The 25,507-nt window shown below is 40.7% G+C and overlaps 1 protein-coding gene across 1 annotated transcript; it reads right to left on the bottom strand.

The window, feature by feature from the left end:
- Nucleotides 1-293: 293 nt before the first annotated feature.
- On the bottom strand, nt 294-24,946 carry LOC141405096 (coenzyme Q-binding protein COQ10, mitochondrial). Its single transcript, XM_073989085.1, has 3 exons — nt 24,771-24,946; nt 24,481-24,579; nt 294-786 (listed from the first exon to the last, which is right to left on the bottom strand). Exons 1-3 carry the CDS (start codon nt 24,833-24,835, stop codon nt 333-335), a joined length of 618 nt encoding a protein of 205 aa, XP_073845186.1. The 5' UTR covers nt 24,836-24,946; the 3' UTR covers nt 294-332.
- Between the last annotated feature and the right edge of the window lie 561 nt (nt 24,947-25,507).

The raw sequence follows: 25,507 nt of genomic DNA, 5'->3' as shown, positions 1-25,507 counted from the left end.
ACATAGTATTTTTTTTTATGACGTCAATTTAAATCTTAATTTATTAAAATTTACGAACATTTAAATTTAATAATATAGTATGTGTATATAAAAAGTCAATGGTGTTATATACAATTGTGTAAATCATATTAAATTTAATGGGATTAGGAAAATTAACTATTTGGTATGAATGAATATCATTACAATACATGACATGTGGCCTCTAGCTTTTCGCTTAAAAACAATATTTTTTTTCATTCGCTGAAAATATTTTTGTTTCTTCTTTTTGCTTTTCTAACTAAAACACATAAGAGTTTTTACAAATCCTCCTTATTCATCTTTTCGAATGAGGGTCAGGAACGTTTGGCCGATAAAATATGTGATTTTATCGAAGCTTCACCATAACGCCGCCTTGCTTCCGCCACAAAAGCCTGTTCCATTTGATCACATATTAAATCGAAAAATAAGTTGGCAATATTACTGTGCAGCAACGATTTAAATTGAAAATGTACTTTAAAATCTAGCACACAAGATTGGGGTATATCTTTGAGACCTGGACTGAAACGCCATTCATTCAAAAGATAATCAAAAAGGCGTCCATCTTTACATTCCGATGTAACTAAAGCTGGACATTTGAGGGTAACATTTGATGTATAAACTTCATGTAATGGCGGGAATCCAACAATAAGATCAGCCTTAAATCCATTATTGTGTTTACTATGCACATGAGATTTCTTAACATAGGGTACAAAGTGTTGATAGTTGGTTACATCCGATACCACCGAATACATTTCCTGCATGGAATATCTGAAAATGGGGAAATAATAAAAAATAAATATAAATGGGAAATGGTTATAAAAACAAATATCTCAAATTGGATAGGACTTATCACAAAGCACTTATTATTTCAGAAATTGTCTATAGAAGCACCCTTTCTTTCAGAAAGGGTCTATAGAAACACCCTTTCTTTCAGAAAGGATCTATAGAAACACCCTTTCTTTCAGAAAGGATCTATAGAAGCAGCCATTCTTTCAGAAAGGGTCTATAGAAGCACCCACTCTTTCAGAAAGGGTCTATAGAAGCACCCATTCTTTCAGAAAGGATCTATAGAAGCACCCATTCTTTCAGAAAGTGTCCATAGAAGCAAACATTCTTTCAGAAGGGTCTATAGAAGCACCCATTCTTTCAGAAGGGTCTATAGAAGCACCCATTCTTTCAGAAAGGGTCTATAGAAGCACCCATTCTTTCAGAAAGTGTCCATAGAAGCAACCATTCTTTCAGAAAGTGTCCATAGAAGCAAACATTCTTTCAGAAAGGGTCTATAGAAGCACACATTCTTTCAGAAAGGGTCTATAGAAGCACCCATTCTTTCAGAAAGGGTCTATAGAAGCACCCATTCTTTCAGAAAGGGTCTATAGAAGCACCCATAGTTTCAGAAAGGTTCTATAGAAGCACCCATTCTTTCAGAAAGGGTCTATAGAAGCACCCATTCTTTCAGAAAGGGTCTATAGAAGCACCCATTCTTTCAGAAAGGGTCTATAGAAGCACCCATTCTTTCAGAAAGGGTCTATAGAAGCACCCATAGTTTCAGAAAGGTTCTATAGAAGCACCCATTCGTTCAGAAAGGGTCTATAGAAGCACCCATTCTTTCAGAAAGGGTCTATAGAAGCACCGACTGGTCCTGTGTCGGCACATGCCGACAAAAAGCTTGAAAGGCAGGAGGCGACGGAAACGATGTCCGACGACGGGGAATCGGAAGATGACCCGAAAACGGACAGCGACTCAAAGTTTGCCTCGGCCCGCAAAGCATCGGATGCGAGACTCTACAAGCGTGCCGTATCCTATCTCCGCAAGTTTGTAGGGAGAGATGCGAACTTGCATTCGGAGAGGGAGGTCCACCTCATCAAGGACAAGTTGAAATTTATGAGGAAGTTCGAAAGAATGTACCCTCGTAAATTTCATCGCGAACTCCCGGTGGAGAGGATCTTCCTCCCGGAAGACGTAGTAGAGAAGGCAAAGCCTGATACCTCCGGTAAATATGCTGCGCCAAAATCTTCTCCGAAGCCTAACCCGAACCGAGAGGTAAAGAAAAAGGCTATTGAGAGCACCCCTAAGCCAACAGTCACCCCTAGTGGTGATCGAGCGGTAAAGGACTCTGCCTCAAAGCCCGATTCTGCTCCAAAAGGCAAGGGTGATGCAATCGGAGATGCTGGTCTCAACAGGGAGAAGGTTGGACCAGCTAAGGAAACATCGTCTTCGGGTGGAGAGAGCAGCGCCCCGCAGAGTAAATCTGTAAAGCGTGTACGCTCCTCCGAGGGTCCGCAGCCTTCAGCCAAGAAGACGATGACTTCTCAGCTGATCGAACCATCAACCTCGTATGCAGCGGCCGCTGAGCGTGCGACCAAGGAGAAGCAACTGAGTACGGAGAAGGTTTCCGCCTCTTCTGGAAAAGTTACATCCAAGGTACGCGGTCAAGGTCGCAATAAGCCATACGGTAGACCAACTGCTGTGACAGACGATGGCCTGGAAATAGCAATCATCGACAGAGCTGATCCAAATGGAAAAATCAGCGACAGTCACTGGTTGCTATTTGAAACTGGTCTTCGGGCTGCGATAGTTTCTGGACCGGAAGATCCGGAAGACCGTCAGCTTGGCAGCGCCTTCTTGCGTAAGGGTGTCAAGGTCATCAACTGTATGAATGAAAGGTCGCGAGACTTTCTCGTTCAGACAGTGAGTGGTCTTGGTGCTCTGTGGGAAGGAGCTGATCTGGCGGCGGTCTCCCTATCGGACATCCCGTCCAGAAAGGTACTCTCAGCGTGGATTCCCCCACCTACGGTAAGCAAGGAAATCCTGCTGAGAATGCTGAGGTTGCAGAATCCCAATCTTGTTACAACGGGCTGGACTGTTATTAGTCTAGTCCCCTGTAGCGAGTTGGGTGGCTTAGTGGCCAGAGTGGCGGTCGACCCCCCTGGGGAGTTATACTTAAGAGAACGTGAGGGAAAGCTGAATTTCGGTTCAGGATGGGTTCGGTTTCGACTGAGTCCACCTCACGAAAAACAGTAAGGGTAGGGAAGCGGCAAAGGTTGCGCATACTGCAGATTAATCTGCATCATTGCAAGGCCGCTGCCGCTGAACTGCTCTTGTCCCTCACGAACTCTGAAGTAGACATTGTCTTAGTCCAGGAGCCTTATATCTATAAGAATAAGGTTTCTGGACTAAACAATGCCAATCTTTGCCGCGTCCGAGGGGGACAAGGTAAGGACTTGTATAGTAGGTAAAAAGAGTTTAAATCTAATCTTTCTATCTAATTACAGTAACGGTGACATATGCACGGTCAGGATGGAGCATGGAGAAGGCAAGGCCACGCTGCTGTCATCGATATATATGCCTTTTGAGGCCCCAGACCCACCCAACCAGTGTGTCCGACGTCTGCTTGACGAGATGATGGGTACCTGTAACGTAATCCTGGGTTGCGACGCAAACGCTCACAATTTCCAGTGGGGCAGTAAGGACACCAACAAGAGGGGTGAGTCCATATTCGATTTTATTTTATCTTATAATTTACGGATATGTAATAGGGGTAGTGATCCAACGTTTAAAATTAGGAACAGGGAAGAGGTCATTGACCTAACCCTTTCTAATTTAGATGACTCTGTCCTGAGGAATTGGAGGGTATCTAAAGAATGTTCCTTTTCGGACCATATGAAGATATTCTTTGATGTCTCTCTGGACAGAGGTCGTCAAATTCCTTATAGAAACCCACGAAGGACAAACTGGGACAAATACACGGAACTAACGAACTCGCAACTGACTCCTAATATTAGTACGGAAACAGTTGATGACCTCAATGGAACCGTAAATAATCTCACTGATGTTCTTCTTCGTTGCCATAAGGAGTCCTGTCCACTAACATATCCTGGGAGGAAATCTCAGCCGGTGTGGTGGAGCAAGGAGCTTGGCGAACTTAGGAAAAACACTAGACGACTGTATAACAGGGCGCATGAGACTAAACTCGATATTGATTGGGACTCCTATAAAGTGAGTTTCAATAAATATAAGAGTGAAATCAAGCGGGCAAAGAAAACATCTTGGGTTAACTTCTGTGAGTCGGTAGAAGGAGTTAACGACGCAGCTAGGTTTCGACGACTACTCTCCAAGGACCCCAAATCCATTGGAAGTATCAAGAAACAAGATGGTGCGTGGACAGACTCCGCTACTGAGACTCTTGATCTCCTTGCGGAGACCCACTTCCCAGGCTGCAAGGATGAGGATACTGTCAACAATGAGCGTGACGACTTCCGAGTTCAGGAGCCTTTGGATTTGGTCATTGACAGGGTGGTCAACAGAAGTAAAATTAAGTGGGCGGTCAGCACTTTCAAGCCTTACAAGTCTCCTAGGCCGGATGGCATAACGCCGGCGATGCTACAATTTGCATCACCGATCTTATACCAAATCCTGGAGGAGATTTTTAGGGCGTGTTTGACTTTCTCATTTATACCGGGGCTGTGGAAGGAGGTAAAGGTAACTTACATTCCCAAAGCGGGAAAACCTAGTCACTCTGCACCTAAAGACTACAGACCCATAAGTTTATCATCCTTTCTCCTTAAGACACTCGAAAGACTGATCGACCTGGAGATAAGGAGTCATGTAGACACCGTCTATATAAGCAACTCACAGCACGCCTATGTTAAAGGTAAATCTGTTGAGTCTGCCTTGCATGAGGTGGTCGGCTTCATTGAGAAAAACATGGAAGACTCAAACTTTACCTTGGCTGCCTTTCTAGACATAGAAGGAGCTTTTAACAATGTAAAACTTGAGTCCATCAATCTCTCACTGAAGAAAGTTAATGCACCTGAACCCCTAACGTGCTGGATTAATAATATGCTTCAAAGCAGAATTATAAATTCTAGCATTGGGGAGGTAAAAATAAGGAAAACAGTGACTAGAGGCACCCCTCAAGGAGGTGTGCTCTCGCCATTACTGTGGCTCCTTGTTATAAACAATATTTTGATGGAGCTGGACAATCAAGGTATCAAAGTTGTTGCTTATGCTGATGACGTGGTACTGCTGATTTCCGGTAAATTTCCGTCAACCATTTCGGAGCTTATGCAGGGAGCATTATCGACTCTATCACGCTGGGCCAAGGCTAATGGTCTTGGGGTTAACCCAACGAAGACGGAACTGGTAATGTTCACAAGAAAGCGTAAGCTCGGCGCCTTTGTTCCACCAACACTGGATGGGGTGCAGCTCCAACTCTCCCCCGAAGCAAAGTACCTTGGCACAATCCTTGACTGTCAATTGCGATGGAATAGGAATGCTGAGGAGCGGGCGAAGAAGGGAATGATTGCACTTTATTCATGTAAGAATTCCATTGGGAAAAGCTGGGGACTAACTCCTTCGATTATACACTGGCTGTATAATACAGTGGTTAGACCCATCCTATCCTATGGTTCTCTCGTTTGGTGTCACTCATTGCGTCAAAAGTCAACATCCACTAAGCTCGATAAGGTACAAAGAGCCGCCGCAACTCTTATTACTGGAGCTACCAGGAGCACGCCACAGGCTGCACTGAACGCAATGCTGAACTTAAGACCACTGAGTATCAGCATTAAGTGTCAGGCAACCAGGAGTGCCCTGCGGCTTCATGAACAGGGTCTTTGGCGGGGTCGTACCTATGGGCATGGGTGTATCCTGAATTAATCAGGTATTTTTGTGAACCATTGTGGCAAAATAAGTGACTATATATCACCAGTCTTGAGATTTGACGATATAGAAGTCATTATACCTAGTAGAGACGACTGGAACCGCAGTAACCCCCCTCTGGGCGGTCTGGCTATATATACAGACGGCTCCAAGATGGAGGAATTTACCGGTGCCGGTGTCTACTGTGAAAGTCTATCACTTGAACGCACATACAGGCTAGACAGCAACTGTAGTGTGTTCCAGGCTGAAATCTTCGCGATTTGGAAGGCGGCGGAATTGATTAAAAATCTGGATGCAGAAATCTTTGAACCGGTGACTATCTATGTGGATAGTCAAGCGGCTCTTAAAGCCATCAAATCCTGCAACATCAAATCCGACGTCGTCCTCAAGTGTAGAACAGCTCTGGATGCGCTAACTAACGGCTTTCGGCTATGTTGGGTACCTGGACATCGTGACTACCAGGGTAATGAAAAAGCAGATGAATTAGCTAGACGAGGATCACAGTCCGCTGATCTAGCTATCACTGACTCTATCAAACCACCCATCTGTCACTTTTTCCAAAAAGTCGAAGCGTTCTCTGACGAAAGAGCCAGTGAATTGTGGCACAATGAACCTAGGTGCATTGTGGCAAGATCCATATGGCCGTCTCTGTCAGCCAAAAGAACGAATTCGCTGTTGAACCTGAGCAAAGCGGAAGTGAAGGTAACGACGGGAGTCATCACTGGACACTGCTATGTCAGGGCCTTTACCATTAAATGGGATAGGGATGTTAATGACTACTGCAGACTCTGTGAGGATGAGGAGGAGTCGGAGTCGATCGAACACCTCCTGTGTCGTTGTCCAGCCCTGGCTCGTAGACGACACAGACTAGTGGGTGTTCGTTTTCCGCCGTCTCTAACCTTCTACTCAACTGTGGAACCTGCTGTAATCTGCAACATCGTTAAAAATCTAAAGTGGCTGGGACGGCGCAACCTAAACGCGTAACGCTTTGTTTTTTCGATTATTCTGCCTACCTTGTTTCTTATTTGTTTCTTAATTCTTTTAATTCTTTTTATTTCTATTTATCTATTTATTCTATTATTTCTATTTATCTCTCTTATCTATCTTTATCTCTCTCTCCACTAGAAAAATTTTTTCACTTTTCACTTTTCTAAAGGATGATCACAATGGACCGTAAGGTCTCCGAGTGGCGCAGTCACAATTAGTGGCTGCACATCCTCTAACCTAACCTAACCTACCTAGAAGCACCCATTCTTTCAGAAAGGGTCTATAGAAGCACCCATTCTTTCAGAAAGGGTCTATAGAAGCACCCATTCTTTCAGAAAGGGTCTATAGAAGCACCCATTCTTTCAGAAAGGGTCTATAGAAGCACCCATTCTTTCAGAAAGGGTCTATAGAAGCACCCATTCTTTCAGAAAGGGTCTATAGAAGCACCCATTCTTTCAGAAAGGGTCTATAGAAGCACCCATTCTTTCAGAAAGGGTCTATAGAAGCACCCATTCTTTCAGAAAGGGTCTATAGAAGCACCCATTCTTTCAGAAAGGGTCTATAGAAGCACCCATTCTTTCAGAAAGGGTCTATAGAAGCACCCATTCTTTCAGAAAGGGTCTATAGAAGCACCCATTCTTTCAGAAAGGGTCTATAGAAGCACCCATTCTTTCAGAAAGGGTCTATAGAAGCACCCATTCTTTCAGAAAGGGTCTATAGAAGCACCCATTCTTTCAGAAAGGGTCTATAGAAGCACCCATTCTTTCAGAAAGGGTCTATAGAAGCACCCATTCTTTCAGAAAGGGTCTATAGAAGCACCCATTCTTTCAGAAAGGGTCTATAGAAGCACCCATTCTTTCAGAAAGGGTCTATAGAAGCACCCATTCTTTCAGAAAGGGTCTATAGAAGCACCCATTCTTTCAGAAAGGGTCTATAGAAGCACCCATTCTTTCAGAAAGGGTCTATAGAAGCACCCATTCTTTCAGAAAGGGTCTATAGAAGCACCCATTCTTTCAGAAAGGGTCTATAGAAGCACCCATTCTTTCAGAAAGGGTCTATAGAAGCACCCATTCTTTCAGAAAGGGTCTATAGAAGCACCCATTCTTTCAGAAAGGGTCTATAGAAGCACCCATTCTTTCAGAAAGGGTCTATAGAAGCACCCATTCTTTCAGAAAGGGTCTATAGAAGCACCCATTCTTTCAGAAAGGGTCTATAGAAGCACCCTACTTTCAGAAAGGGTCTATAGAAGCACCCATTCTTTCAGAAAGGGTCTATAGAAGCACCCATTCTTTCAGAAAGGGTCTATAGAAGCACCCATTCTTTCAGAAAGGGTCTATAGAAGCACCCATTCTTTCAGAAAGGGTCTATAGAAGCACCCATTCTTTCAGAAAGGGTCTATAGAAGCACCCATTCTTTCAGAAAGGGTCTATAGAAGCACCCATTCTTTCAGAAAGGGTCTATAGAAGCACCCATTCTTTCAGAAAGGGTCTATAGAAGCACCCATTCTTTCAGAAAGGGTCTATAGAAGCACCCATTCTTTCAGAAAGGGTCTATAGAAGCACCCATTCTTTCAGAAAGGCTCTATAGAAGCTCCCATTCTTTCAGAAAGGCTCTATAGAAGCACCCATTCTTTCAGAAAGGGTCTATAGAAGCACCCATTCTTTCAGAAAGGGTCTATAGAAGCACCCATACTTTTAGAAAGGGTCTATAGAAGCACCCATTCTTTCAGAAAGGGTCTATAGAAGCACCCATTCTTTCAGAAAGGGTCTATAGAAGCACCCATTCTTTCAGAAAGGGTCTATAGAAGCACCCATTCTTTCAGAAAGGGTCTATAGAAGCACCCATTCTTTCAGAAAGACACCCATTCTTTCAGAAAGACACCCATTCTTTAAGAAAGGGTATATAGAAGCACCCATTCTTTCGGGAAGAGTCTATAGAAGCACCCATTCTTTCAGAAAGGGTCTATAGAAGCACCCATTCTTTCAGAAAGGGTCTATAGAAGCACCCATTCTTTCAGAAAGGGTCTATAGAAGCACCCATTCTTTCAGAAACGGTCTATAGAAGCACCCATTCTTTCAGAAAGGATATATAGAAGCACCCATTCTTTCAGAAAGGGTCTATAGAAGCACCCATTCTTTCAGAAAGGATATATAGAAGCACCCATTCTTTCAGAAAGGGTCTATAGAAGCATGCATTCTTTCAGAAAGGGTCTATAGAAGCACCCATTCTTTCAGAAAGGTTTTATAGAAGCACCCTTTCTTTCAGAAAGGGTCTATAGAAGCACCCATTCTATAGAAGCACCCATTCTTTCAGAAAGGGTCTATAGAAGCACCCATTCTTTCAGAAAGGGTCTATAGAAGCACCCATTCTTTCAGAAAGGGTCTATAGAAGCACCCATTCTTTCAGAAAGACACCCATTCTTTCAGAAAGACACCCATTCTTTCAGAAAGACACCCATTCTTTAAGAAAGGGTATATAGAAGCACCCATTCTTTCGGGAAGAGTCTATAGAAGCACCCATTCTTTCAGAAAGGGTCTATAGAAGCACCCATTCTTTCAGAAAGGGTCTATAGAAGCACCCATTCTTTCAGAAAGGGTCTATAGAAGCACCCATTCTTTCAGAAAGGATATATAGAAGCACCCATTCTTTCAGAAAGGGTCTATAGAAGCATGCATTGTTCGTTTTCCGCCGTCTCTAACCTTCTACTCAACTGTGGAACCTGCTGTAATCTGCAACATCGTTAAAAATCTAAAGTGGCTGGGACGGCGCAACCTAAACGCGTAACGCTTTGTTTTTTCGATTATTCTGCCTACCTTGTTTCTTATTTGTTTCTTAATTCTTTTAATTCTTTTTATTTCTATTTATCTATTTATTCTATTATTTCTATTTATCTCTCTTATCTATCTTTATCTCTCTCTCCACTAGAAAAATTTTTTCACTTTTCACTTTTCTAAAGGATGATCACAATGGACCGTAAGGTCTCCGAGTGGCGCAGTCACAATTAGTGGCTGCACATCCTCTAACCTAACCTAACCTACCTAGAAGCACCCATTCTTTCAGAAAGGGTCTATAGAAGCACCCATTCTTTCAGAAAGGGTCTATAGAAGCACCCATTCTTTCAGAAAGGGTCTATAGAAGCACCCATTCTTTCAGAAAGGGTCTATAGAAGCACCCATTCTTTCAGAAAGGGTCTATAGAAGCACCCATTCTTTCAGAAAGGGTCTATAGAAGCACCCATTCTTTCAGAAAGGGTCTATAGAAGCACCCATTCTTTCAGAAAGGGTCTATAGAAGCACCCATTCTTTCAGAAAGGGTCTATAGAAGCACCCATTCTTTCAGAAAGGGTCTATAGAAGCACCCATTCTTTCAGAAAGGGTCTATAGAAGCACCCATTCTTTCAGAAAGGGTCTATAGAAGCACCCATTCTTTCAGAAACGGTCTATAGAAGCACCCATTCTTTCAGAAAGGGTCTATAGAAGCACCCATTCTTTCAGAAAGGGTCTATAGAAGCACCCATTCTTTCAGAAAGGGTCTATAGAAGCACCCATTCTTTCAGAAAGGGTCTATAGAAGCACCCATTCTTTCAGAAAGGGTCTATAGAAGCACCCATTCTTTCAGAAAGGGTCTATAGAAGCACCCATTCTTTCAGAAAGGGTCTATAGAAGCACCCATTCTTTCAGAAAGGGTCCATAGAAGCACCCATTCTTTCAGAAAGGGTCCATAGAAGCACCCATTCTTTCAGAAAGGGTCTATAGAAGCACCCATTCTTTCAGAAAGGGTCTATAGAAGCACCCATTCTTTCAGAAAGGGTCTATAGAAGCACCCATTCTTTCAGAAAGGGTCTATAGAAGCACCCATTCTTTCAGAAAGGGTCTATAGAAGCACCCATTCTTTCAGAAAGGGTCTATAGAAGCACCCATTCTTTCAGAAAGGGTCTATAGAAGCACCCATTCTTTCAGAAAGGGTCTATAGAAGCACCCATTCTTTCAGAAAGGGTCTATAGAAGCACCCATTCTTTCAGAAAGGGTCTATAGAAGCACCCATTCTTTCAGAAAGGGTCTATAGAAGCACCCATTCTTTCAGAAAGGGTCTATAGAAGCACCCATTCTTTCAGAAAGGGTCTATAGAAGCACCCATTCTTTCAGAAAGGGTCTATAGAAGCACCCATTCTTTCAGAAAGGGTCTATAGAAGCACCCATTATTTCAGAAAGGGTCTATAGAAGCACCCATTCTTTCAGAAAGGGTCTATAGAAGCACCCATTCTTTCAGAAAGGCTCTATAGAAGCTCCCATTCTTTCAGAAAGGCTCTATAGAAGCACCCATTCTTTCAGAAAGGGTCTATAGAAGCACCCATTCTTTCAGAAAGGGTCTATAGAAGCACCCATTCTTTCAGAAAGGGTCTATAGAAGCACCCATTCTTTCAGAAAGGGTCTATAGAAGCACCCATTCTTTCAGAAAGGGTCTATAGAAGCACCCATTCTTTCAGAAAGGGTCTATAGAAGCACCCATTCTTTCAGAAAGGGTCTATAGAAGCACCCATACTTTTAGAAAGGGTCTATAGAAGCACCCATTCTTTCAGAAAGGGTCTATAGAAGCACCCATTCTTTCAGAAAGGGTCTATAGAAGCACCCATTCTTTCAGAAAGGGTCTATAGAAGCACCCATTCTTTCAGAAAGGGTCTATAGAAGCACCCATTCTTTCAGAAAGACACCCATTCTTTCAGAAAGACACCCATTCTTTAAGAAAGGGTCTATAGAAGCACCCATTCTTTCAGAAAGACACCCATTCTTTCAGAAAGACACCCATTCTTTAAGAAAGGGTATATAGAAGCACCCATTCTTTCGGGAAGAGTCTATAGAAGCACCCATTCTTTCGGGAAGAGTCTATAGAAGCACCCATTCTTTCAGAAAGGGTCTATAGAAGCACCCATTCTTTCAGAAAGGGTCTATAGAAGCACCCATTCTTTCAGAAAGGGTCTATAGAAGCACCCATTCTTTCAGAAACGGTCTATAGAAGCACCCATTCTTTCAGAAAGGGTCTATAGAAGCACCCATTCTTTCAGAAAGGGTCTATAGAAGCACCCATTCTTTCAGAAAGGATATATAGAAGCACCCATTCTTTCAGAAAGGGTCTATAGAAGCATGCATTCTTTCAGAAAGGGTCTATAGAAGCACCCATTCTTTCAGAAAGGTTCTATAGAAGCACCCATTCTTTCAGAAAGGGTCTATAGAAGCACCCATTCTTTCAGAAAGGGTCTATAGAAGCACCCATTCTTTCAGAAAGGGTCTATAGAAGCACCCATTCTTTCAGAAAGGGTCTATAGAAGCACCCATTCTTTCAGAAAGGGTCTATAGAAGCACCCATTCTTTCGGAAAGGGTCTATAGAAGCACCCATTCTTTCAGAAAGGGTCTATAGAAGCACCCATTCTTTCAGAAAGGGTCTATAGAAGCACCCATTCTTTCAGAAAGGGTCTATAGAAGCACCCATTCTTTCAGAAAGGGTCTATAGAAGCACCCATTCTTTCAGAAAGGGTCTATAGAAGCACCCATTCTTTCAGAAAGGGTCTATAGAAGCACCCATTCTTTCAGAAAGGGTCTATAGAAGCACCCATTCTTTCAGAAAGGGTCTATAGAAGCACCCATTCTTTCGGAAAGGGTCTATAGAAGCACCCATTCTTTCAGAAAGGGTCTATAGAAGCACCCATTCTTTCAGAAAGGGTCTATAGAAGCACCCATTCTTTCGGAAAGGGTCTATAGAAGCACCCATTCTTTCAGAAAGGGTCTATAGAAGCACCCATTCTTTCAGAAAGGGTCTATAGAAGCACCCATTCTTTCAGAAAGGGTCTATAGAAGCACCCATTCTTTCAGAAAGGGTCTATAGAAGCACCCATTCTTTCGGAAAGGGTCTATAGAAGCACCCATTCTTTCAGAAAGGGTCTATAGAAGCACCCATTCTTTCAGAAAGGGTCTATAGAAGCACCCATTCTTTCAGAAAGACACCCATTCTTTCAGAAAGACACCCATTCTTTAAGAAAGGGTATATAGAAGCACCCATTCTTTCGGGAAGAGTCTATAGAAGCACCCATTCTTTCAGAAAGGGTCTATAGAAGCACCCATTCTTTCAGAAAGGGTCTATAGAAGCACCCATTCTTTCAGAAAGGGTCTATAGAAGCACCCATTCTTTCAGAAACGGTCTATAGAAGCACCCATTCTTTCAGAAAGGATATATAGAAGCACCCATTCTTTCAGAAAGGGTCTATAGAAGCACCCATTCTTTCAGAAAGGATATATAGAAGCACCCATTCTTTCAGAAAGGGTCTATAGAAGCATGCATTCTTTCAGAAAGGGTCTATAGAAGCACCCATTCTTTCAGAAAGGTTTTATAGAAGCACCCTTTCTTTCAGAAAGGGTCTATAGAAGCACCCATTCTATAGAAGCACCCATTCTTTCAGAAAGGGTCTATAGAAGCACCCATTCTTTCAGAAAGGGTCTATAGAAGCACCCATTCTTTCAGAAAGGGTCTATAGAAGCACCCATTCTTTCAGAAAGACACCCATTCTTTCAGAAAGACACCCATTCTTTCAGAAAGACACCCATTCTTTAAGAAAGGGTATATAGAAGCACCCATTCTTTCGGGAAGAGTCTATAGAAGCACCCATTCTTTCAGAAAGGGTCTATAGAAGCACCCATTCTTTCAGAAAGGGTCTATAGAAGCACCCATTCTTTCAGAAAGGGTCTATAGAAGCACCCATTCTTTCAGAAAGGATATATAGAAGCACCCATTCTTTCAGAAAGGGTCTATAGAAGCATGCATTGTTCGTTTTCCGCCGTCTCTAACCTTCTACTCAACTGTGGAACCTGCTGTAATCTGCAACATCGTTAAAAATCTAAAGTGGCTGGGACGGCGCAACCTAAACGCGTAACGCTTTGTTTTTTCGATTATTCTGCCTACCTTGTTTCTTATTTGTTTCTTAATTCTTTTAATTCTTTTTATTTCTATTTATCTATTTATTCTATTATTTCTATTTATCTCTCTTATCTATCTTTATCTCTCTCTCCACTAGAAAAATTTTTTCACTTTTCACTTTTCTAAAGGATGATCACAATGGACCGTAAGGTCTCCGAGTGGCGCAGTCACAATTAGTGGCTGCACATCCTCTAACCTAACCTAACCTACCTAGAAGCACCCATTCTTTCAGAAAGGGTCTATAGAAGCACCCATTCTTTCAGAAAGGGTCTATAGAAGCACCCATTCTTTCAGAAAGGGTCTATAGAAGCACCCATTCTTTCAGAAAGGGTCTATAGAAGCACCCATTCTTTCAGAAAGGGTCTATAGAAGCACCCATTCTTTCAGAAAGGGTCTATAGAAGCACCCATTCTTTCAGAAAGGGTCTATAGAAGCACCCATTCTTTCAGAAAGGGTCTATAGAAGCACCCATTCTTTCAGAAAGGGTCTATAGAAGCACCCATTCTTTCAGAAAGGGTCTATAGAAGCACCCATTCTTTCAGAAAGGGTCTATAGAAGCACCCATTCTTTCAGAAAGGGTCTATAGAAGCACCCATTCTTTCAGAAACGGTCTATAGAAGCACCCATTCTTTCAGAAAGGGTCTATAGAAGCACCCATTCTTTCAGAAAGGGTCTATAGAAGCACCCATTCTTTCAGAAAGGGTCTATAGAAGCACCCATTCTTTCAGAAAGGGTCTATAGAAGCACCCATTCTTTCAGAAAGGGTCTATAGAAGCACCCATTCTTTCAGAAAGGGTCTATAGAAGCACCCATTCTTTCAGAAAGGGTCTATAGAAGCACCCATTCTTTCAGAAAGGGTCCATAGAAGCACCCATTCTTTCAGAAAGGGTCCATAGAAGCACCCATTCTTTCAGAAAGGGTCTATAGAAGCACCCATTCTTTCAGAAAGGGTCTATAGAAGCACCCATTCTTTCAGAAAGGGTCTATAGAAGCACCCATTCTTTCAGAAAGGGTCTATAGAAGCACCCATTCTTTCAGAAAGGGTCTATAGAAGCACCCATTCTTTCAGAAAGGGTCTATAGAAGCACCCATTCTTTCAGAAAGGGTCTATAGAAGCACCCATTCTTTCAGAAAGGGTCTATAGAAGCACCCATTCTTTCAGAAAGGGTCTATAGAAGCACCCATTCTTTCAGAAAGGGTCTATAGAAGCACCCATTCTTTCAGAAAGGGTCTATAGAAGCACCCATTCTTTCAGAAAGGGTCTATAGAAGCACCCATTCTTTCAGAAAGGGTCTATAGAAGCACCCATTCTTTCAGAAAGGGTCTATAGAAGCACCCATTCTTTCAGAAAGGGTCTATAGAAGCACCCATTATTTCAGAAAGGGTCTATAGAAGCACCCATTCTTTCAGAAAGGGTCTATAGAAGCACCCATTCTTTCAGAAAGGCTCTATAGAAGCTCCCATTCTTTCAGAAAGGCTCTATAGAAGCACCCATTCTTTCAGAAAGGGTCTATAGAAGCACCCATTCTTTCAGAAAGGGTCTATAGAAGCACCCATTCTTTCAGAAAGGGTCTATAGAAGCACCCATTCTTTCAGAAAGGGTCTATAGAAGCACCCATTCTTTCAGAAAGGGTCTATAGAAGCACCCATTCTTTCAGAAAGGGTCTATAGAAGCACCCATTCTTTCAGAAAGGGTCTATAGAAGCACCCATACTTTTAGAAAGGGTCTATAGAAGCACCCATTCTTTCAGAAAGGGTCTATAGAAGCACCCATTCTTTCAGAAAGGGTCTATAGAAGCACCCATTCTTTCAGAAAGGGTCTATAGAAGCACCCATTCTTTCAGAAAGGGTCTATAGAAGCACCCATTCTTTCAGAAAGACACCCATTCTTTCAGAAAGACACCCATTCTTTAAGAAAGGGTCTATAGAAGCACCCATTCTTTCAGAAAGACACCCATTCTTTCAGAAAGACACCCATTCTTTAAGAAAGGGTATATAGAAGCACCCATTCTTTCGGGAAGAGTCTATAGAAGCACCCATTCTTTCGGGAAGAGTCTATAGAAGCACCCATTCTTTCAGAAAGGGTCTATAGAAGCACCCATTCTTTCAGAAAGGGTCTATAGAAGCACCCATTCTTTCAGAAAGGGTCTATAGAAGCACCCATTCTTTCAGAAACGGTCTATAGAAGCACCCATTCTTTCAGAAAGGGTCTATAGAAGCACCCATTCTTTCAGAAAGGGTCTATAGAAGCACCCATTCTTTCAGAAAGGATATATAGAAGCACCCATTCTTTCAGAAAGGGTCTATAGAAGCATGCATTCTTTCAGAAAGGGTCTATAGAAGCACCCATTCTTTCAGAAAGGTTCTATAGAAGCACCCATTCTTTCAGAAAGGGTCTATAGAAGCACCCATTCTTTCAGAAAGGGTCTATAGAAGCACCCATTCTTTCAGAAAGGGTCTATAGAAGCACCCATTCTTTCAGAAAGGGTCTATAGAAGCACCCATTCTTTCAGAAAGGGTCTATAGAAGCACCCATTCTTTCGGAAAGGGTCTATAGAAGCACCCATTCTTTCAGAAAGGGTCTATAGAAGCACCCATTCTTTCAGAAAGGGTCTATAGAAGCACCCATTCTTTCAGAAAGGGTCTATAGAAGCACCCATTCTTTCAGAAAGGGTCTATAGAAGCACCCATTCTTTCAGAAAGGGTCTATAGAAGCACCCATTCTTTCAGAAAGGGTCTATAGAAGCACCCATTCTTTCAGAAAGGGTCTATAGAAGCACCCATTCTTTCAGAAAGGGTCTATAGAAGCACCCATTCTTTCGGAAAGGGTCTATAGAAGCACCCATTCTTTCAGAAAGGGTCTATAGAAGCACCCATTCTTTCAGAAAGGGTCTATAGAAGCACCCATTCTTTCGGAAAGGGTCTATAGAAGCACCCATTCTTTCAGAAAGGGTCTATAGAAGCACCCATTCTTTCAGAAAGGGTCTATAGAAGCACCCATTCTTTCAGAAAGGGTCTATAGAAGCACCCATTCTTTCAGAAAGGGTCTATAGAAGCACCCATTCTTTCGGAAAGGGTCTATAGAAGCACCCATTCTTTCAGAAAGGGTCTATAGAAGCACCCATTCTTTCAGAAAGGGTCTATAGATGCACCCATTCTTTCAGAAAGGGTCTATAGAAGCACCCATTCTTTCAGAAAGGGTCTATAGAAGCACCCATTCTTTCAGAAAGGGTCTATAGAAGCACCCATTCTTTCAGAAAGGGTCCATAGAAGCACCCATTCTTTCAGAAAGGGTCCATAGAAGCACCCATTCTTTCAGAAAGGGTCTATAGAAGCACCCATTCTTTCAGAAAGGGTCTATAGAAGCACCCATTCTTTCAGAAAGGGTCTATAGAAGCACCCATTCTTTCAGAAAGGGTCTATAGAAGCACCCATTCTTTCAGAAAGGGTCTATAGAAGCACCCATTCTTTCAGAAAGGGTCTATAGAAGCACCCATTCTTTCAGAAAGGGTCTATAGAAGCACCCATTCTTTCAGAAAGGGTCTATAGAAGCACCCATTCTTTCAGAAAGGGTCTATAGAAGCACCCATTCTTTCAGAAAGGGTCTATAGAAGCACCCATTCTTTCAGAAAGGGTCTATAGAAGCACCCATTCTTTCAGAAAGGGTCTATAGAAGCACCCATTCTTTCAGAAAGGGTCTATAGAAGCACCCATTCTTTCAGAAACGGTCTATAGAAGCACCCATTCTTTCAGAAAGGGTCTATAGAAGCACCCATTCTTTCAGAAAGGGTCTATAGAAGCACCCATTCTTTCAGAAAGGGTCTATAGAAGCACCCATTCTTTCAGAAAGGGTCTATAGAAGCACCCATTCTTTCAGAAAGGGTCTATAGAAGCACCCATTCTTTCAGAAAGGGTCTATAGAAGCACCCATTCTTTCAGAAAGGGTCTATAGAAGCACCCATTCTTTCAGAAAGGGTCCATAGAAGCACCCATTCTTTCAGAAAGGGTCCATAGAAGCACCCATTCTTTCAGAAAGGGTCTATAGAAGCACCCATTCTTTCAGAAAGGGTCTATAGAAGCACCCATTCTTTCAGAAAGGGTCTATAGAAGCACCCATTCTTTCAGAAAGGGTCTATAGAAGCACCCATTCTTTCAGAAAGGGTCTATAGAAGCACCCATTCTTTCAGAAAGGGTCTATAGAAGCACCCATTCTTTCAGAAAGGGTCTATAGAAGCACCCATTCTTTCAGAAAGGGTCTATAGAAGCACCCATTCTTTCAGAAAGGGTCTATAGAAGCACCCATTCTTTCAGAAAGGGTCTATAGAAGCACCCATTCTTTCAGAAAGGGTCTATAGAAGCACCCATTCTTTCAGAAAGGGTCTATAGAAGCACCCATTCTTTCAGAAAGGGTCTATAGAAGCACCCATTCTTTCAGAAAGGGTCTATAGAAGCACCCATTCTTTCAGAAAGGGTCTATAGAAGCACCCATTATTTCAGAAAGGGTCTATAGAAGCACCCATTCTTTCAGAAAGGGTCTATAGAAGCACCCATTCTTTCAGAAAGGCTCTATAGAAGCTCCCATTCTTTCAGAAAGGCTCTATAGAAGCACCCATTCTTTCAGAAAGGGTCTATAGAAGCACCCATTCTTTCAGAAAGGGTCTATAGAAGCACCCATTCTTTCAGAAAGGGTCTATAGAAGCACCCATTCTTTCAGAAAGGGTCTATAGAAGCACCCATTCTTTCAGAAAGGGTCTATAGAAGCACCCATTCTTTCAGAAAGGGTCTATAGAAGCACCCATTCTTTCAGAAAGGGTCTATAGAAGCACCCATACTTTTAGAAAGGGTCTATAGAAGCACCCATTCTTTCAGAAAGGGTCTATAGAAGCACCCATTCTTTCAGAAAGGGTCTATAGAAGCACCCATTCTTTCAGAAAGGGTCTATAGAAGCACCCATTCTTTCAGAAAGGGTCTATAGAAGCACCCATTCTTTCAGAAAGACACCCATTCTTTCAGAAAGACACCCATTCTTTAAGAAAGGGTCTATAGAAGCACCCATTCTTTCAGAAAGACACCCATTCTTTCAGAAAGACACCCATTCTTTAAGAAAGGGTATATAGAAGCACCCATTCTTTCGGGAAGAGTCTATAGAAGCACCCATTCTTTCGGGAAGAGTCTATAGAAGCACCCATTCTTTCAGAAAGGGTCTATAGAAGCACCCATTCTTTCAGAAAGGGTCTATAGAAGCACCCATTCTTTCAGAAAGGGTCTATAGAAGCACCCATTCTTTCAGAAACGGTCTATAGAAGCACCCATTCTTTCAGAAAGGGTCTATAGAAGCACCCATTCTTTCAGAAAGGGTCTATAGAAGCACCCATTCTTTCAGAAAGGATATATAGAAGCACCCATTCTTTCAGAAAGGGTCTATAGAAGCATGCATTCTTTCAGAAAGGGTCTATAGAAGCACCCATTCTTTCAGAAAGGTTCTATAGAAGCACCCATTCTTTCAGAAAGGGTCTATAGAAGCACCCATTCTTTCAGAAAGGGTCTATAGAAGCACCCATTCTTTCAGAAAGGGTCTATAGAAGCACCCATTCTTTCAGAAAGGGTCTATAGAAGCACCCATTCTTTCAGAAAGGGTCTATAGAAGCACCCATTCTTTCGGAAAGGGTCTATAGAAGCACCCATTCTTTCAGAAAGGGTCTATAGAAGCACCCATTCTTTCAGAAAGGGTCTATAGAAGCACCCATTCTTTCAGAAAGGGTCTATAGAAGCACCCATTCTTTCAGAAAGGGTCTATAGAAGCACCCATTCTTTCAGAAAGGGTCTATAGAAGCACCCATTCTTTCAGAAAGGGTCTATAGAAGCACCCATTCTTTCAGAAAGGGTCTATAGAAGCACCCATTCTTTCAGAAAGGGTCTATAGAAGCACCCATTCTTTCGGAAAGGGTCTATAGAAGCACCCATTCTTTCAGAAAGGGTCTATAGAAGCACCCATTCTTTCAGAAAGGGTCTATAGAAGCACCCATTCTTTCGGAAAGGGTCTATAGAAGCACCCATTCTTTCAGAAAGGGTCTATAGAAGCACCCATTCTTTCAGAAAGGGTCTATAGAAGCACCCATTCTTTCAGAAAGGGTCTATAGAAGCACCCATTCTTTCAGAAAGGGTCTATAGAAGCACCCATTCTTTCGGAAAGGGTCTATAGAAGCACCCATTCTTTCAGAAAGGGTCTATAGAAGCACCCATTCTTTCAGAAAGGGTCTATAGATGCACCTATTGTTTCAGCAAGGTCTATAGAGGCCCCAATTGTTTCAGAGAGGTCTATAGAAGCACCCATTCTTTCAGAAAAGGTCTATAGAAGAACCCATTCCCTCAGAAAGTTGTCAATTGAAGCACTCTTTCTTTCAGAAAGGTTTTATAGAAGCACCCTTTCTGTCTTGAGGGAGGTATCTGAAATATATCCGATATAACCTTTTTGGAACTCGATGTACGTTTGGAAGAAATTTTACGATGTAGAAAGTTTCGGTCAAATCGGATAAATAATATCGTGCTTATCAGTCATTTTAAAGATTGCTGCCAGGATTTTTTAGAGTTTTTGGATTTTTATCTGAGAAAATATGGTCTTGCAACCGAAAAAATTAAACGTCGTAATAAAGAAGACAACCTGCACCAAAAAAATTAAAAATGATGCGAGACAAGTCCTAAGACTGCACTTTTGTAAAAAAAAAGTTGAAATTACGTGTGGGAGGTACCTAAAAGAATGAACTGATATTGTCCATATTCAAGCATACTTTATATTTGGAAGAAATATTAAGTTTATATCAAATACTAGCAAGTACCCGCTACTTCGTATGCGGAAAGGGCATAAAATATATATGAACTCTGTTCTGTTCTATTAAAACCTATTTTAAATACCAACATTTAATCGATTTAATTCCAAAAAACATATCTGCCGTGCCGCACCCCTACACAGCTACCATATTTTTTATTTCGGATTTCCTACGACCTCATATCACAGACATACACCAACCGCGACTCATATTGCAATTTTCAGACTTGACTTCTGGTTTTACTCCTTCACTTACACAGCATTCCCTCACAATACGAATTTCCAAACACTAAACTTTCTCTCACCCCTTCACAACAACAATAACGCACATTCAAAATTCAAGGTTCTAGCTTCAGCGGTTTCGCCAAGAACCCGAATAGGTTCGTAAAATTTTCGAAATATATCCCCATATAACGGTACCCCACGACTTAGTGTTTTTTAAAAATAGAACAAATCTATACTGTCCAATTTCTTTACATTTGGACCTTGAATACTCAGAGGATATAAAAGCTTTATTTAAAAAATGTCTACTTCAATCCACTTTTATTAGAAGAGGTATTTTGACGACTTAGAGCATTTTGAAGATTTTATGCACATTTTTCAACCGAACTCCGAACTTTATCTCCAAGTTCAGAGTGATTAAACATTTCATAATTAAACGTTTCAAAGCTTACTTCCTTATACTCAACATATATCTCGACCGAAATTCACTTTTCCAGCTTTATATGTTCCGCTGAAAGCAATTATATTACTATCTAGTACTTTTTGTATAAATAAGTGAGAATTTTCAAAACTTCATCCCTATCTACACTCTAAACAACAATTGCTAATCTAATACCGAATTTCAAATTTAAACATTCCACCCCTTTACAAAATCACAAATTGTAAAAAATTCTGTACCATATAGCAAATACCAAAAGGTACCAAATTTTGTACCATTTGCCACTTATCGTACACGGCTTTCCAAAAACTACTTGCATAACCTACTTCTTTCGTTCACCTAAATCCAAATTACTGCCAATGTACTTTCATTTAGCACTTTTTCATAAGTACGAATTACCAAAGTAACCGCAATCCTACACTCCAACAGTAATCTGTTCACGGAAATACAAATTGTATCGAACTTAGTACCATTTAGTACTGCTTCGTGCACATTAGTATGATTTTCTAAAGTTTCCTCCATATTTCAATTCTAATTCTAACAGTAATCTTAATTCCAAGTTTCACTCACTACCATTTAGGACTTTTCGACCTTTGGTACACCTTTCTTACCCTTTATAAGTGACCCTTATTCCAAATTCCAGCACTATTCGTTAATTCAAATCCAAATTGTACTATATTTAGTACTTTTCGTACACTTTTAGTTCGAATTTCCAAAAACTTGTCTTTGTTACTCTCCATCAGTCTCCCTTATTCAAAATTCCAAGATTCCTGTCCTATCCGTTCACCCAAATCCAAATTGTACTAAATTTAGTACCATTTAGTACTTTTCGTACGCTTATAGTTCGAATTTCCAAAAACCTTTCTTTGTTACTCTCCATCAGTGACCCCTCATTCCAAATTTCATCTCTATCCGTTCACCCGAATCCAAATTGTACTAAATTTAGTACCATTTAGTTCTTTTGTTAATCTCCATCAGTGACTCACTACCATTTAGGACTTTTCGACCTTTGGAACACCTTTCTTACCCTTTATCAGTGACCCTTATTCCAAATTCCAGCACTATTCGTTAATTCAAATCCAAATTGTACTATATTTTGTACTGTTCGTACACTTTAGTTCGAATTTCCAAAAACCTGTCTTTGTTACTCTACATCTGTCACCCTTATTCAAAATTCCAAGATTCCTGTCCTATACGTTCACCCAAATCCAAATTGTACTAAATTTAGTACCATTTAGTACTTTCCGTACGCTTATAGTTCGAATTTCCAAAAACCTTTCTTTGTTACTCTCCATCAGTGAACCCTCATTCCAAATTTCAGGATTCCAGCTCAATCCGTTCTCACCCAAATCCAAATTGTACTAAATTTAGTACTTTTCGTGCACTTACAGTTCGAATTTCCAAAAACTTTTCTTTGTTGCTCTCCACCAGTGACCCTCATTCAAAATTTCAGGATTCCAGCTCTATCCGTTCACCCGAATCCAAATTGTACTAAATTTAGTACCATTTAGTACTTTTGTTAATCTCCATCAGTGATCCCTCATTCCAAATTTCAGGATTCCAGCTCAATCCGTTCACTTAAATCCAAATTGTACTAAATTTAGTACTTTTGTTAATCTCCATCAGTGGCCCTCATTCAAAATTTCAGGATTCCAGCTCAATCCGTTCACCGAAATCCAAATTGTACTAAATTTAGTACCATTTAGTACTGTTGTACCCTTATAGTTCGAATTTCCAAAAACCTTTCATCGCTTCTCTCCATCAGTTACCCTCATTCCAAATTTTAAGATTCTAGCTCTATCCGTTCACCTAAATCCAAATAGTACTAAATTGAGTACCATTTAGTACTTTTCGTACACTAATAGGTAGAATTTCCAAAAACCTTTGTTACTCTCCATTAGTAACTCCATTTCAAATTTCAGGATTCCAGCTCTATCCGTTCACCCAAGTCCAAATTGTACTAAATTTAGTACCATTTAGTACTTTTCGTACCCTTATAGTTCGAATTTCCAAAAAACTTTCATCATTACTCTTCATCAGTGACCTTCATTCCAAATTTCAGGATTCCTGCTCTATCTGTTCACCCAAATCTCAATTGTACTAAATTTAGTACTCTTTTGTACTTTTCGTACACTTATAGTTCGAATTCCCAAAAACCCTTTGGTACATCTTTCTAGCTCTCCATCAGTTACCCTCATTCCAAATTTCAGAATTCTAGCTCTTACCGTTTGCCTAATACAAAAGGTACCACATTTAGTACCTTTTAGTACTTTTCGTACACTTCTAGGTCGAATTTCCAAAAACCCAGCCTTATCTCATCCCTACACCCCAACAGCAACCTACACCCAAAATTTCAACTTTCTAGCTTCAGCGGTTTCGTCTGGGAGCTGATGAATCAGTCAGTCAATCAGTCAGTCAGGTAGTCAGTCAGTCACTCACCTCACTACTCTTTTATATATATAGATGTTGATCCCAACGAGTGTCATCGTGCGCCCTATTTTAGCAAACAATTTTAAACTTTTGTGGGGGAGGGAAGGTGTGGACGGATATGATTCATCATTGAACTTAATATCAGTTTGGACAAAATATCAATATGTTTTACAAATATACAACAATGATGACAAAAGCAAATCAAAGATAATGATTTAATCAATATTGTCGCGATTATGTGTACATTCGAAGAGACTGTAGCTAAATTCCGTTTGGGTTCATGATTTATTGGTTTCGTATTTCGAACAACATCTCCAATATCGCTTATCGTAAACTGTGATGGCATATTCTCTTATAACACGAACTGTCGTGACTCCATGATACAATAAGAAGGCAGCATTATCAACCCAGCTGATGGTCAATTGCATTGAATTTATGTCAAATTTTGACATCTTATGTTACCAAATACGGCAGTTGCTGCTACCTTCTTATTGTATCATGCGTGACTCGTGCATAGTAAAGTCGTTCTATCATCATCCCTTTCTTTTATTCGACAGTGATATTATCGTTTTACACAATTTACTCATTCCATTACATTACTTCTTGTTGCATTGCTCCAGGCGGACTACCAAATCTTTTCACTTGAACTAGACTGCTGATATCAATACCTACCGCGGTTACACTTAACCAGATTAACCCAGTAGGTTTGGGTTTCAAATGTCAATTCCATAGCGCAAACGTCAAATAAATCCTCATGAAGTGGGTTAACCAGGCAAAAAAAAACTAATGTAACCGTATTATAAGTTCCTACCAGCTAATAGGCATTGCATTCGAAAATTCACTTGTTTGTGGATACTGGATACTATTGTAAAGCCTACGGAATACACAATCATACTACCAAGTAAACCTATAGAACCAAATACTCACCCCAACAATTCCTTTTTCTCATAACCACGCTGCCGTTTTACAATATTCCCAATGTTAAATAATCTTGTCTGGTGTTGTTGCACATAGCCCCTGGTAATGCTAGGAAAAGAAAATTTTACGTTATACATTTTTTATTTTTTACAACAATTACATTTCCTCTTATCATTTTTATCTACTTCCTCATAACCTTGACAATGAACGAGGAAATCTTAATCTTCGCCTCTATGTCTAGGTTATGCAATTTATGTAAAGATTACATATCGCCTGAACATCTAATGAACGAAACTTACATTTTCTGACTAGAATTCTGTGAAAAAGCGGATTGTAACGAACGTGAAGTTATTGTTTTTAACATTTTCTTTCTTCCTTTTTCTCTTCTAAAAACTACACAACAATCACAACAATGTCACAAATCAACAAAAAACAAATATAAACAAACGAAATGAGGCACAGCTGTTTCTGGAAATGACCAAAAATCGATGGCTCTATCGATAAAATGCCAGGCAAACTATCGATATTCCCAACATTAAGCGGGGTACATACTAGAGCTGGCAAACCATCGATATTCCCAACATTAGATATTTTCGATATAATGTTTTAAAATATCGATTGCTATCGATAGTATCGTTAAGTTGTCATCGCCATTAATTTGGAGATGAAAATGGCGGAAATGTCAATGATTTTTTTGAAATTATGCAAAAGTAGTTCACAGAAATGTGAAGAAGAATAAACAACTGCTTTTATTTTATAAAAAATGTAAAAAATACATTTTATTTTACAGAAATATGTGTACGTGTGACTACGGACTTACTTTCTTACATACACATATCCGAAAAGCAGCGAAATTTCTATTTATTTCAATAGATTTCAGGATAGGGTTTTTATTCCGATAATATCGATAGACAAAACTATCTATCGACATTAAATTTTTAAAAAATAATCGATATTATCGATAGTGCCATCGATTTTTTGCCAGCTCTAGTACATACGATCAGTTTTGACTGTCGATTTTTCGGAAATATCGATA

Source organism: Musca autumnalis, unplaced genomic scaffold (assembly GCF_047663935.1).
Source record: "Musca autumnalis isolate F117 unplaced genomic scaffold, ASM4766393v1 scaffold_5, whole genome shotgun sequence".
In the NCBI taxonomy this organism is placed as follows: Eukaryota; Metazoa; Arthropoda; class Insecta; order Diptera; family Muscidae; genus Musca; species Musca autumnalis.
The sequence above is the reverse complement of the archived record's forward strand: the minus strand, read 5'-3'. Positions and strand labels throughout refer to the sequence as shown.

Excerpts from the sequence above, each read along its gene's own strand:
- LOC141405096 (XM_073989085.1), bottom strand. The coding sequence starts at position 24,835 with ATGTTAAAAACAATAACTTCACGTTCGTTACAATCCGCTTTTTCACAG. Across the intron at positions 24,580-24,770 it reads CAGAATTCTAGTCAGAAAAT|CATTACCAGGGGCTATGTGC; the intron begins GTAAGTTTCGTT and ends TTCTTTTCCTAG. Across the intron at positions 787-24,480 it reads GAGAAAAAGGAATTGTTGGG|ATATTCCATGCAGGAAATGT; the intron begins GTGAGTATTTGG and ends CCCCATTTTCAG.